General features: G+C 52.7%; 1 protein-coding gene across 4 annotated transcripts; it reads left to right on the forward strand.

Moving 5' to 3' along the window:
- The first annotated feature begins 3,378 nt into the window (after positions 1 to 3,378).
- SIGLEC10 (sialic acid binding Ig like lectin 10) lies at positions 3,379 to 9,631 on the forward strand. Of its 4 annotated transcripts, none has more exons than XM_032264305.1 (10): positions 3,383 to 3,972; positions 4,052 to 4,432; positions 4,557 to 4,841; positions 5,143 to 5,190; positions 5,329 to 5,598; positions 6,023 to 6,070; positions 6,200 to 6,457; positions 7,138 to 7,231; positions 7,325 to 7,436; positions 9,286 to 9,631. In XM_032264305.1, the coding sequence occupies exons 1-10, from the start codon at positions 3,570 to 3,572 to the stop codon at positions 9,559 to 9,561; spliced, it is 2,175 nt and encodes a 724-aa protein (XP_032120196.1). In that variant the 5' UTR covers positions 3,383 to 3,569; the 3' UTR covers positions 9,562 to 9,631. The 4 variants fall into 4 exon arrangements, 3 of the variants coding, with proteins under 3 accessions (XP_032120195.1, XP_032120196.1, XP_032120197.1); XR_004264559.1 differs by adding an exon at positions 6,529 to 6,813 and having other exon boundaries at positions 3,385 to 3,972; positions 5,143 to 5,598; positions 9,286 to 9,384; XM_032264304.1 differs by having other exon boundaries at positions 3,379 to 3,972; positions 5,143 to 5,598.
- Positions 9,632 to 11,728: the final 2,097 nt, after the last annotated feature.

Consider the following 11,728-nt stretch of genomic DNA (forward strand, 5'->3'; position numbering starts at 1 on the left):
CCCCCAATACAAGAGCTCCCCTGGGGGAAGGAGGCTGGTGTCCCCAGAGAAGGCTCAGGTTAGGTCACAGGGAAGCAGGGATCAAAGGGAAGGGCATGCTAGGCAAGGTGGCTCACACCTGTAATCCCGGCACTTTGGGAGGCTGAGGCAGATGGATCACCTGAGGTCACGAGTTCAAAACCAGCCTGGACAACACGGTGAAACCCCATCTCAACTGAAAATACAAAAAATTAGCTGGTCATGACGGCGGGTGCCTGTAATCCCAGCTACTTGGGAGGCTGAGGCAGGGGAATTGCTTGAACCTGGGAGATGGAGGTTGCAGTGAGATCGAGCCACTGCACTCCAGCCTGAGCAACAGAACCACCCTCTCTCTCTCTCTAAAAAAAAAAAAAAAAAAAAAAAGGGAAGGTGAATATTAGGGTCTGAATTGTATTCCCCTTCCCCTCACCAAATTTCTGTGTTGAAGTCCCAACCTCCAGTACCTAAGTACTTGCAGACAGAGTATTTAAAGAGATACAGTCGTTCTGCTGTATGTGTGGGAGATTGATTCCAGGCCCCATGCCCCTTGGATACCAAATCCATGATGCCCAGCTCCCTCACCCAGTAGTGTTTGCGTAGGACCTCTGCACATCCTCCATCTCCAGGTTACTTATCATACCTGATGCAGTGTAATGCTGTGTAAATAGCTGTTACGCTGTATTTTTAATTATGCTGTTTTTTGTGGTTATGTTGGCTTTTGTCGGTTTTGTGTTTGAATGCCACGATGGGCAGGTGGTTGAATCCCGGCATGTGGGACCCGTGCATACTGAGGGCCGACTGAAATGAGGTCATTCATTTGGACTAGGGTGGGCCTAGTCCAATATGACATGAGTTCTTGTAAGTTCTTATAAGAGCAGGAGCTGAGGAAACAGACACCCAGAGAGGGATGGCCATGTGAGGACACCAGGAGGAGTGGCATCTAGAAACCAGGCAGAGGCCTCGGAAGGAAGCACACCTTGGTTTTGGACATGTAGCCCAGAAGCCTGAGGAGGTCCGTGTTAAGGACTGTTTCAGCCCCTCTGTCTGTGGCACGCTGTGACAGCAGCTCAAGTGACTAATGCAGTGGATGAGGCCATGGTGCACACCTGTAATCCCAGCACTTTGGGAGGCCGAGGCAGGAGGATCACTGGAGCCCAGGAGTTGGAGACCAGCCTGGCCAACATGGTGAAACTCTGTCTCTCCAAAAACTACAAAAATTAGCTGGGCTTGGTGGTGCATGCCTGTAGTCCTAGCTAGTAGGGCAGACGAGGTGGGAGGATCACTTGAGCCCATAAGATTGAGGCTGCAGTGAGCCATGATCGCACCACTGCACTCCAGCCTGGACAACAGAGCAAGACCTTGTCTCAAAACCAAAAACAAAAACGTCGTGGACAAAAGAACCAGGACAGGGCAGGGGCTGGGTCGCCTCCTCCAGGAGGCCTCTCCTGACTTCCCTCCACCAGGAAGAGCTGACTGCTCCTCCATACCCAGGTCCCATCTTGAATGTCTGTCCAGCATCTGGGTCATTTAAGGGGCCCTTCTATGCTTTCCTGTTTCTAGAAATCTTTATTTACTAACCTGGGGTCCTGGAGGTGACCCACCATGGAGTATTCACCTCAGAGTCCCTCTGAAGCTCAGCACCTGGTACCCAAGGTGCATAGAGGTTGAAAGGAGTCCCGTGTTTCTGTGTGACCCACACGGAGTCATGTCAGCAACAGCTCAGTGAATGGACAACACCTTGTAGGGTTTACTCCACTCATTGCAAAGTCCCACTTCCCTAGTCTGTTTCCCACACCCCGCCCCCTACTCCCGCCTTTCCTCAAACTCCTCCCATCAGCATTATTTTTTGGGCATATGTGTTCTAATCCCGATGGATGTCCCAGCTGAATGACAGAGGAGGATGGGAGACTGGGAAGTGGACTGAGGCCTGGTGGGGGCCAGAGGATGCTTCTGGGGAGCAACAATCAAGAGCTTACCATGAAGTGTGAAGTGTGAGATGAAAGTTGCCCAGGTGCCAAGCAAGAGACTGAAGGCACAATCTGTCCCAGTATAATCAATAACTGATTACTTAGTTTTAGCAATGATACCAAATATATTTAGAAACAATCACATAATCAACTATATAATCTTATTAAATCATTATTCTTTGTTAATCTTTGCTTTAGTATTATAGCATAGAATCATTTTAGTCTTACAGAAATAACCAGGTGAAATACAATTAGGAACAGAAGGGACATTGTGAGAAGTGATCAGAAGGTGAGAGTGAGAACCTTGCAGCTGTGCCAGCACCTGGGAACGTATCCGTTACTTAGCAGGCCATGAAGGGGAGTTTCCCTTTCACTGGGGGAGTTCAGAGAACACTCTGCTCTGCCCGGCTCTCGAGGAAGGCCTGACATTAGCCAGGCCGGCCTGCAGACATCCAGTGGCTTAAATGCCTCTCTGTGGTGATGTGGTCTGATAGTCACCATCCTTGTCTGCTTTCATGTTCCAATTTCTCACCTGGAGCTCTTTTTAAGTTCTTAGAAGTTGTGAGAAGAATAGCGGAATCCTAAAAGCCTTTGATCTTTCTGACAAGTGCATAGAAAGATGCTGAAGTGTGTGCCTCCCCTCCTTGCAGTGGCTACCTGAAAGGGAGGGCCCCCTGTGCTATAAGCATGTGATTTGCTTGACCCTATCAATCACGTCAGATGATTCACTCTCTCTACCCTGCCCCCTGCCTTGTATACAATAAATATCAACAGGTCCCAGCATTCGGGGCCACTACTGGACTCTGTGCCTAGGTAGTAGTGGTCCCCAGGGCCCAGCTGAATTCTTCTCTTATCTCTGATTCTTGTATCTTTCTTTCCTGTGATCTATTGTCTCTACACACAAAGAACACCCACCAGACCCTGCAGGGCTGGACCCTGCAATGAAGGGCTGAGGCTGATACCACCCTAGGATGGCCAGATTTAGAAAAAAAGAAATTCAACATGCTCAGTTAAATTGGAATCTTAGGCCAGGTGCGGTGGCTCACACCTGGAATCCCAGCATTTTGGGAGGCCAAGACGGCAGATCACTTGAGATCAGGAGTTCGAAATCAGCCTGGCCAACATGGTGAAACCCTGTCTCTACTAAAAATACAAAATTAGCTCGGCATGGTGGCGGGCACCTGTAACCCCAGGTACTCGAGAGGCTGAGGCAGGAGAATCATTTGAGTCCAGGAGGCAGAGGTTGCAGTGAGCAGAGATCATGCCACTTCTCACACCAGCCTGAGCTACAGAGCGAGACTCTGTCTCAAAAAATAATTAATTTGAATTTCAGATAAACAAATTTATTTTGCTTTTTGGTATAAGTATATCCCATGCAGCAGTTAGGACATATTTATACTAAAAAATAAAAATAAAAACTTAGTGTATCTTTTCTGTGAAATTCAGCTTTAATCAGACATCTTGCATTTAATCTGACAAGACCAGCCCCTTCCAGCAACTGTCCCTTCCCCTGTACCCACTATCTCCACCACCAGTTACCCAGATAAGGGGGGCTCATTGTGGGCTTTCACTTCTGCTTTTTCAATGACACAGGGCCCAGAGGGAGAGCCCCCACCCCACTGCCCTACCCACAGCCAGGCCCCCAGGGCAGACACAAGCCTGCCCTCCCCTCCTGCACTGGGAGCTCTGGAAGGACCAGCTCAACAAGCCCAAGGTCAGGCTGGGCCCCCAGGAGACCCGGAAGACAAGCGGGCAAGGTGGACAGGGGAATGCCGAGGAAGGGGAAGGAGTGCTGTGACCTCAGGATCTGAAACTCATTTCACGCATCAAGCCCCAGCAGGGCTCAGCTTCCGCCCTCGGCTCCCCCCTTCTGCCAAGAGCCCTGAGCCATTCACAGCACCACCAGAAAACAGGCTTGTCTCAGGCAGGTCCTGTGCCTCTTATGCCGAGATGCTACTGCCGCTGCTGCTGTCCTCGCTGCTGGGCGGTGAGTGGGCTGGGGGCCAGAAAGGACCTGGGGCGGAGCTAGGCCTGGGGTTGCAGGTTGAGCCTCTGTCTCCCCACAGGGTCCCAGGCTATGGATGGGGGCTTCTCAATCCAAGTGCAGAGGTCGGTGACAGTGCCAGAGGGCCTGTGTGTCTCTGTGCCTTGCAACCTCTCCTACCCGCGAAGGGACTGGACAGACTCTACCCCAGCTTATGGCTACTGGTTCCGAGAAAGGGCTGAGACAAGCAAGGATGCTCCAGTGGCAACAAACCACCCAGATCGAGAGGTGGACATGAGCACGTGGGACCGATTCCAGCTCACGGGGGATCCCGGCAAGGGGAGCTGCTCCTTGGTGATCAGAGATGCGCAGATGCAGGACACGGGAGGGTACTTGTTTCGGGTGGAGAGGGGAAGCTATGTGAAATTCAACTTCTTGAACAAGTTCTATCTAAAAGTAACAGGTATGGAATGGGGTGGGAACTCCTGCCTCTCACACTGGGGAGGGACCCTGGGCATGGGCTGAGCAGAGAGGACTCTCAGGGACCCCTGCAGCACTAGCACCCCCCCACCTTGCCTCTGTCCCAGCCCTGACTCAGAAGCCTGATGTCTACATCCCCGAGACCCTGGAGCCTGGGCGGCCAGTGATGGTCATCTGTGTGTTTAACTGGGCCTTCGAGAACTGTCCAGCCCCTTCTTTCTCCTGGACGGGGGCTGCCCTCTCCTCCAGAAGAACCAGACCAAGCAGCGCCCACTTCTCAGTGCTCAGCTTCACACCCAGGCCCCAGGACCATGACACCGACCTCACCTGCCATGTGGACTTCTCCAGAGCGGGTGTGAGCGCAGAGAGGACCGTCCGACTCCGCGTGGCCTGTGAGTGTGGCCTGGGACTATGGGGCCTGCAGACAGACCCGGGGGGTGGGGAGGTGGAGCCCAGCAGGGTAGTGAGCGGCTCCCAGCTCATGAGGGTCCAGGGAGAGGAAGCCGTGGGGTCCCGGGAAGCTGGCACAGCCCTGGGAGGGGATGGGAATGGCTTCTGGTCCTCTGTCCACACGCGTGAGCCCCGGTGCTGGCTGTCACTTGTCTTCTGGGATAGTCTCACTTTAGTTCCCCCGTTTTTTGGTTGTGGGAACAAACTGTCCCTCCCTGAAGCCAGCTCAGAATCTTGTTGCAGATGCCCCCAGAGACGTTGTCATCAGTATTTCCCGTGACAACACGCCAGGTACTGAGGGCCATCGGGCTGGGACTGGGCCAGTCCTTAAAGAGGGGATGAAAAAGCTTCAGGGGATGAGGGGATGTGCCCCTCCCTGTACCCCTTCTCTCTCTCTCTCCCTCCCTCTCTTTTTTTCCCTCTCTCCAGCCCTGGAGCCCCAGTCCCAGGGAAATCTCACACATCTGGAAGCCCAGAAAGGCCAGTTCCTGAGGCTGCTCTGTGCTGCCGACAGCCAGCCCCCTGCCACACTGAGCTGGGTGCTGCAGGACAGAGTCCTCTCCTGGTCCCACCCCTGGGGCCCCAGAACCCTGGGGCTGGAGCTTCCCCGGGTGAAGGCCGGGGATTCAGGCCACTACACCTGCCGAGCGGAGAACAGGCTGGGCTCCCAGCAGCGAGCCCTGGACCTCTCTGTGCAGTGTGAGTGCCCAGCAGGGGCCCGGAGTCCATCTGGGAGGGGAGGACGGGTGGGGACGCAGGGGCTGGATCCAAGTGCAGAGGTCACTGACGGTGCCCGAGGGCCTGTGTGTCTCTGTGTCCTGCTCTTTCTCCTACTCCCAAAAGGACTGGACAGCGTCTACCCCAGCTTATGGCTACTGGTTCAAAGAAAGGACTGAGACAAGCAGAGTCAGGGCTCCAGAGCTGAGGGGGCCTGGAACCCCAGGCCTAGGGGACCCACCTTCTTACCTGTGTAGACTCATGCAGTTTGTGTCTGAGACTCAGTGGGTGATTCTGCTGTGCCCTTCTATCCCCCCACTTCCCCCACCTCAGTCTCCCAGGACAGCTCCCTTTGCCCAGAGGGAAGCCCCTGGCCCATCTAGAGCCGGTCCCTTCTCCATTTCAGATCCTCCAGAGAACCTGAGAGTGATGGTTTCCCAAGCAAACAGGACAGGTAGGAAAGGGGACAGAGGAGCCAGGGCCTCTCGGTGCTAAACTGGGGGCCCAGGCATCTGGAGGGTCCCCACGCAGGAGGGTCCCTGTGCCCCAAGCTGCACATTGATTCTGCCTCTTCCTTCTCTAGTCCTGGAAAACCTTGGGAACGGCACGTCCGTCCCAGTCCTGGAGGGCCAAAGCCTGCGCCTGGCCTGTGTCACCCACAGCAGTCCCCCAGCCAGGCTGAGCTGGACCCGGGGGGGACAGACCCTGAGCCCCTCCCCACCCTCAGACCCCGCGGTCCTGGAGCTGCCTCAGGTTCAAATGGAGCACGAAGGAGAGTTCACCTGCCACGCTCAGCACCCACTGGGCTCCCAGCATGTCTCTCTCAGCCTCTCCGTGCACTGTGAGTGGGGAAAGGTGGCACCTGGGTCCCAGGAAGGGGTCCCTGCTGAGTCCTGTCCTCCCTCCCCAGAGACCCCCCACAGCTGCTGGGCCCCCCCTGCTCCTGGGAGGCTGAGAGTCTGCACTGCAGCTGCTCCTCCCAGGCTAGCCCGGCCCCCTCTCTGCGCTGGTAGCTTGGAGAGGAGCTGCTGGAGGGGAACAGCAGCCGGGACTCCTTCAAGGTCACCCCCAGCTCAGCCGGGCCCTGGGCCAACAGCTCCCTGAGCCTCCGAGGGGTACTCAGCTCCCACCTCAGGCTCAGCTGTGAGGCCTGGAATGTCCACGGGGCCCAGAGCAGCTCCATCCTGCAGCTGCCAGGTTAGGGGGCCGCCTGGGTGCTGAGATTCTTGGAGAAGCTGAGTAGGGCAGAGAGCAGGGGCCTGTGGTTGGAGCAGGAGCTGGGAGGGACACAGGAGAGCCATGGCCTCTGTATGTAGACAGTAAAACACAGTGGAAAGTCCTGACGCCTGGGCTGGGTCACTCCAGCCTGGGCAACAGAGCAAGACTCCACCTCAGAGTAAACAGAGGAGTTGCAGATTCAATGTCTGCATTGGGCAATGGAAGCCTGAAGGCCGAGTGAGGAGTGGGCTTCGTGAGCCGAACGTGGATGGGAGATGCCCACCTGACTCTCTCCGTGTGCAGATGAGAAGGGACTGGTCTCAAAGGAACTCTTCATCGGAGTGGTTCTGGGAATCATGATCATGGCTCTTCTTTTCCTCTGCCTCTCCCAGATCATGTAGGTTAAAAGGAGGAGTGGCGGGGTCTGGGGTCTGGACGCAGGAAGAGGAGAGGTGCAGCAGTGCACAAACAGGTGGCTTTGTTTCCTCAGCATGAAGATTCCACTGAAGAAACAAACTCAGGCAGAGACCCCGAGGCCCAGGTTCTCCCGGCACAGCACCATCCTGGATTACATCAACGTGGTCCCGAAGGCCGGCCCCCAGGTGAGTGTCTGGGCCATGCTGCCTCTCCTCTTCTCTAAAGCTCACATCCGCTTTCTGACTTTCGTACCCTTTGTCTTAGGGACATCAAGGTGGGAAAAGCACCAGCGATAGCACTGAATTCATATCCTGGCTGGCACTAGCTTCTCAGCCACGTCCCTCACCTGCTCTGAGCCTTCATTTCTTCCTGTCTCCTTTGAGAGTTGGATTAAGGATTAAGCTGGGCACGGTGGCTCACGCCTGCAATCCCAGCACTTTGGGAGGCTGAGATGGGCAGATCACAAGGTCAGGAGTTTGAGACCAGCCTGGCCAATATGGTGAAACCCCGTCTTTACTAAAAATACAAAAGTTAGCTGGGCGTGGTGGCGGACGCCTGTGGTCCCAGCTACTCGGGAGGCTGAGGCAGGAGAATTGCTTGAACCCAGTAGGCAGAGGTTACAATGAGCCGAGATCACGCCACTGCACTCCAGCCTGGGCAACAGAGCAAGACTCCATCTTGAAAAAGAAAAAAAGAGTTGGTTTGAGGATTAGAACACATGCACTTTCTCAATACGTAGCCATTATTCCATTGTTACCGTCACCAATTACTAATTGCACTTAACTGCTTAACAATTATTCGTATCATCGGGAGACTGTACAGCCTAGGGACTCAGTAGAGGGGTCTGAAGTCAGCCTTCCCGGGTTCAAATCCTGCTTCCACCACTGTGTGATGAAGCAAGTATCTTAACTTCTCTGTGCCTCAATTTCTTTAGCTGTAACATGGGGATAATACTAGTGGCCACCTCCTAGGATGATGCTAGATGTTAGATATATTGTACTTGTATAATAAAATATTCAGAATATCACCAGGCCCCTGGGTAATACTCTGTAAATGCTGGAAATTATTAGGAGATAACATCTTACGCTGATGACTCTAAAACTGTATCTCCTGGCTCCTTCCCTGAACTGCAGACTGTCTATGCAGCATCCCCATGTGGGTGTCTAATCAGCATTTTCTTTTCTTTTCTTTCTTTCTTTTTTTTTTTTGAGATGGAGTCTCACTCTGTTGCCCAGGCTGGAGTGCAGTGGCACAATCTCAGCTCACTATAACCTCCATCGCTCAGGTTCAAGCGATTCTCCTGCCTCGGCCTCCTGAGTATCTGGGACTACAGGCATGTATCACCATGCCTGGCTAATTTTTGTAGTTTTGATAGAGATGGGGTTTCGCTTTGTTGGCCAGGCTGGTCTCGAACTTCCCTGGATGCCCTGTTAAACAGTCATCCCACCCTCCCTTTTGCTGACTTCTGACAGTGCTCAAATTTCTTGATGTCGTTTGTCACTTACCAGTTAGGGTACTTTTGCTAAGTATTCTCTGTTACTGCTTCCAAGATGGAATGCAAGCTGAGCAAAGCAGGGGCAGGGACTTTGTTTCACTCCGTGCTATAAATCAGTGCCCAAATGGCCGGGCACAGTGGCTCACACCTGTAATCCCAGCACTTTGGGAGGCCAAGGCGGGGGGATCATGAGGTCAGGAGATTGAGATCATCCTGGCTAACATGATGAAACCCCATTTCTACTAAAAATACAAAAAATTAGCCAGGTGTGGTGGCACATGCCTGAAGTCCCAGCTGCTCAGGAGGCTGAGGCAGAATTGCTTGAACTCGGAAGGCAGAGGTTGCAGGGAGCCGAGATCACGCCACTGTACTCACTTGGAAGGCAGAGGTTGCAGGGAGCCGAGATCACGCCACTGTACTCCAGCCTGGGCAACAGAGTGAGACCACGTCTCAAAAAAATAAATAAATGAAATCAGTGCCCAACATGTGTTCAAATATTTGCTGAATGAATGAATGAAGGATGGTGGTTCATCCCTCAGGCTCCGAATCGGAATGAGAAGGCCACATCAAGCAGCGCTTCTCAGACACCTCCTCCACCAGGTGCTCCCTGCCCAGAATCAAAGAAGAACCAGAAAAAGCCATATCAGTTGTTCAGCTGCCCAGAATCCAAATCATCCACTCAAGCACCAGAATCCCACAAGAGCCAAGAAGAGCTCCATTATGCCATGCTCAACTTCCCAGGCCTCAGACCCAGGCCTGAGGCCGGGATGCCCAAGGGCACCCAGGCGGATTATGCAGAGGTGAAGTTCCATTGAGGGTCTCGGGCTTTAGGACTGGGACCCCGGCTAGGGAAGAAGGTAAAGTAATAATTTGAGGATAACAGAATGCAAAGTCTCCCTCCCTCCCTCCCTCCCTCTCTCTCTCTCTCTCTATTTCTCTCTCTCTTTCTCTCTCATTTAAAAAAAAAAAAAAAAGCCTCCAAGTGGGCTGGGTGTGGTGGCTCATGCCTGTAATCCTAGCACTTTGGGAGGCCAAGGCGGATGAATTGCTTGATCCCAGGAGTTCAAGATCAGCCTGGTCAACATGGTGAAACCCTGTCTCTACAAAAAGTACAAAACATACCTGGACGTAGTGCTGTGTTCCTGTAGTCTCAGCTGTCAGAGGCATTTGAACCAGAAGAACTCCATCAGGAATAGGAGCTACGTAAAATGAGGCTGAGATCTACTGGGCTGCATTCCCAGACGGTGAAGGCATTTTAAGTCATAGGATGAGACAGGAGGTCGGCACAAGATCCAGGTCATAAAGACCTTACTGATAAAACAGGCTGCAGTAAAGAAGCCGGCCAAATCCCACCAAAACCAAGATGGCGACGAGAGTGACCTCTGGTCGTCCTCACTGCTACACTCCCGCCAGCACCATGACAGGTTGCAGATGCCGTGGCAACTTCAGGAAGTTGCCCTATGTGGACTAAAAAGGGGAGGAATGAACAATCCACCCTTTGTTTAGTATGTAATCAAGAAATAACCATAAAAGTGGGCAACCAGCAGCCCTCGGGGCTGCTCTGCCTATGGAGCCGTCATTCTTTTGTTCCTTTACCTTGTTAATAAACTTGCTTTCTCTTTATGGCCTCACCCTGAATTCTTTCTTGTGTGAGATCCAAGAACCCCCTCTTGGGGTCTGGATCAGGACCCCTTTCCTGTAACACAGCTACTTGGGGGGCTGAAGTAGGAGAGTCACTTGAGCCCAGGAGGCAGAGGCTGCAGTGCACCAAGATCACACCACTGCACTCCAGCCTGAGCAACAGAGTGAGACCCTGTCTCAAAAAAAAAAAAAAAAAAAATTCTCCACAGATAGGGCATCCCGTCCCAGACCTGGGCATTTGAAACAGCCTGACAAATCTGTCCCGAGTGGCCTTCTCTGAATATGGTGTTCTGAGAAGACAGGCAAAAATTTGCCTCTGACACACCCCAACTCCAGCCCAGAGGATTACTAGATGATTAGACACAGCCGGGCGCAGTGGCTCACACCTGTAATCCCAGCACTTTGGGAGGCCAAGGCGGATGGATCACTTGAGGCCAGGACTTTGAGACCAGCCTGGCCAACTTGGTAAAACCCCATCTCTACTAAAAATGCCAAAATTAGCCAGGCGTGGTGGTGCACCAGTAGCCCCAGCTACTCAGGAGGCTGAGGCAGGAGACTTGCTTGAACCTGGGAGGCAGTGGTTACAGTGAGCTGAGATTGTGCCACTGCACTCCAGCCTTGGCAACAGAGGGAGATTGTTAAAAAAAAAAAAAAAGAAAAAAAAAAAAAAAAAAAAAACTAGGCAGGAATCTGCCAACAAGCCTCCTAAGTCACCTCTGGCCTGCTCCCTATTCTCATAGCACCTGCAAGCTAGGAATGTTTTTACATTTTAAATGATTGGGGGGAAAGCTCAAAGAAGAAGACTTTCATGGACCCTGGGAAGGAGATGATTTCAGCACGGCACCCATTCACATTCATTCCTTTATATATTGAGGTTATTTTCATGCAGAGTTCAGTCACTAGCCTGCAAAGCCTAAAATATTTACCACCTGATATGTCTACAGATGTCTGCTAGATCTTAATCTACATAAACTCATCTGTTTTCACAGAAGAGGAAGCAGGTGCAGAGGTCAATAAAGAGTTCAAGAGGCCGGGCGCGGTGGCTCAAGCCTGTAATCCCAGCACTTTGGGAGGCCGAGGCGGGCGGATCCCGAGGTCAAGAGATCGAGACCGTCCTGGTCAACATGGTGAAACCCCGTCTCTACTAAAACTACAAAAAATTAGCTGGGCATGGTGGTGCGTGCCTGTAATCCCAGCTACTCAGGAGGCTGAGGCAGGAGAATTGCCTGAACCCAGGAGGCGGAGGTTGCGGTGAGCCGAGATCGAGCCATTGCACTCCAGCCTGGGTAACAAGAGTGAAACTCCGTCTCAAAAAAAAAAAAAAAAAAAAAAAAAAAAAAG

The sequence above is a fragment of the Sapajus apella genome, unplaced genomic scaffold, assembly GCF_009761245.1.
Source record: "Sapajus apella isolate SASKATOON/1434 unplaced genomic scaffold, GSC_monkey_1.0 scaffold144, whole genome shotgun sequence".
In the NCBI taxonomy this organism is placed as follows: Eukaryota; Metazoa; Chordata; class Mammalia; order Primates; family Cebidae; genus Sapajus; species Sapajus apella.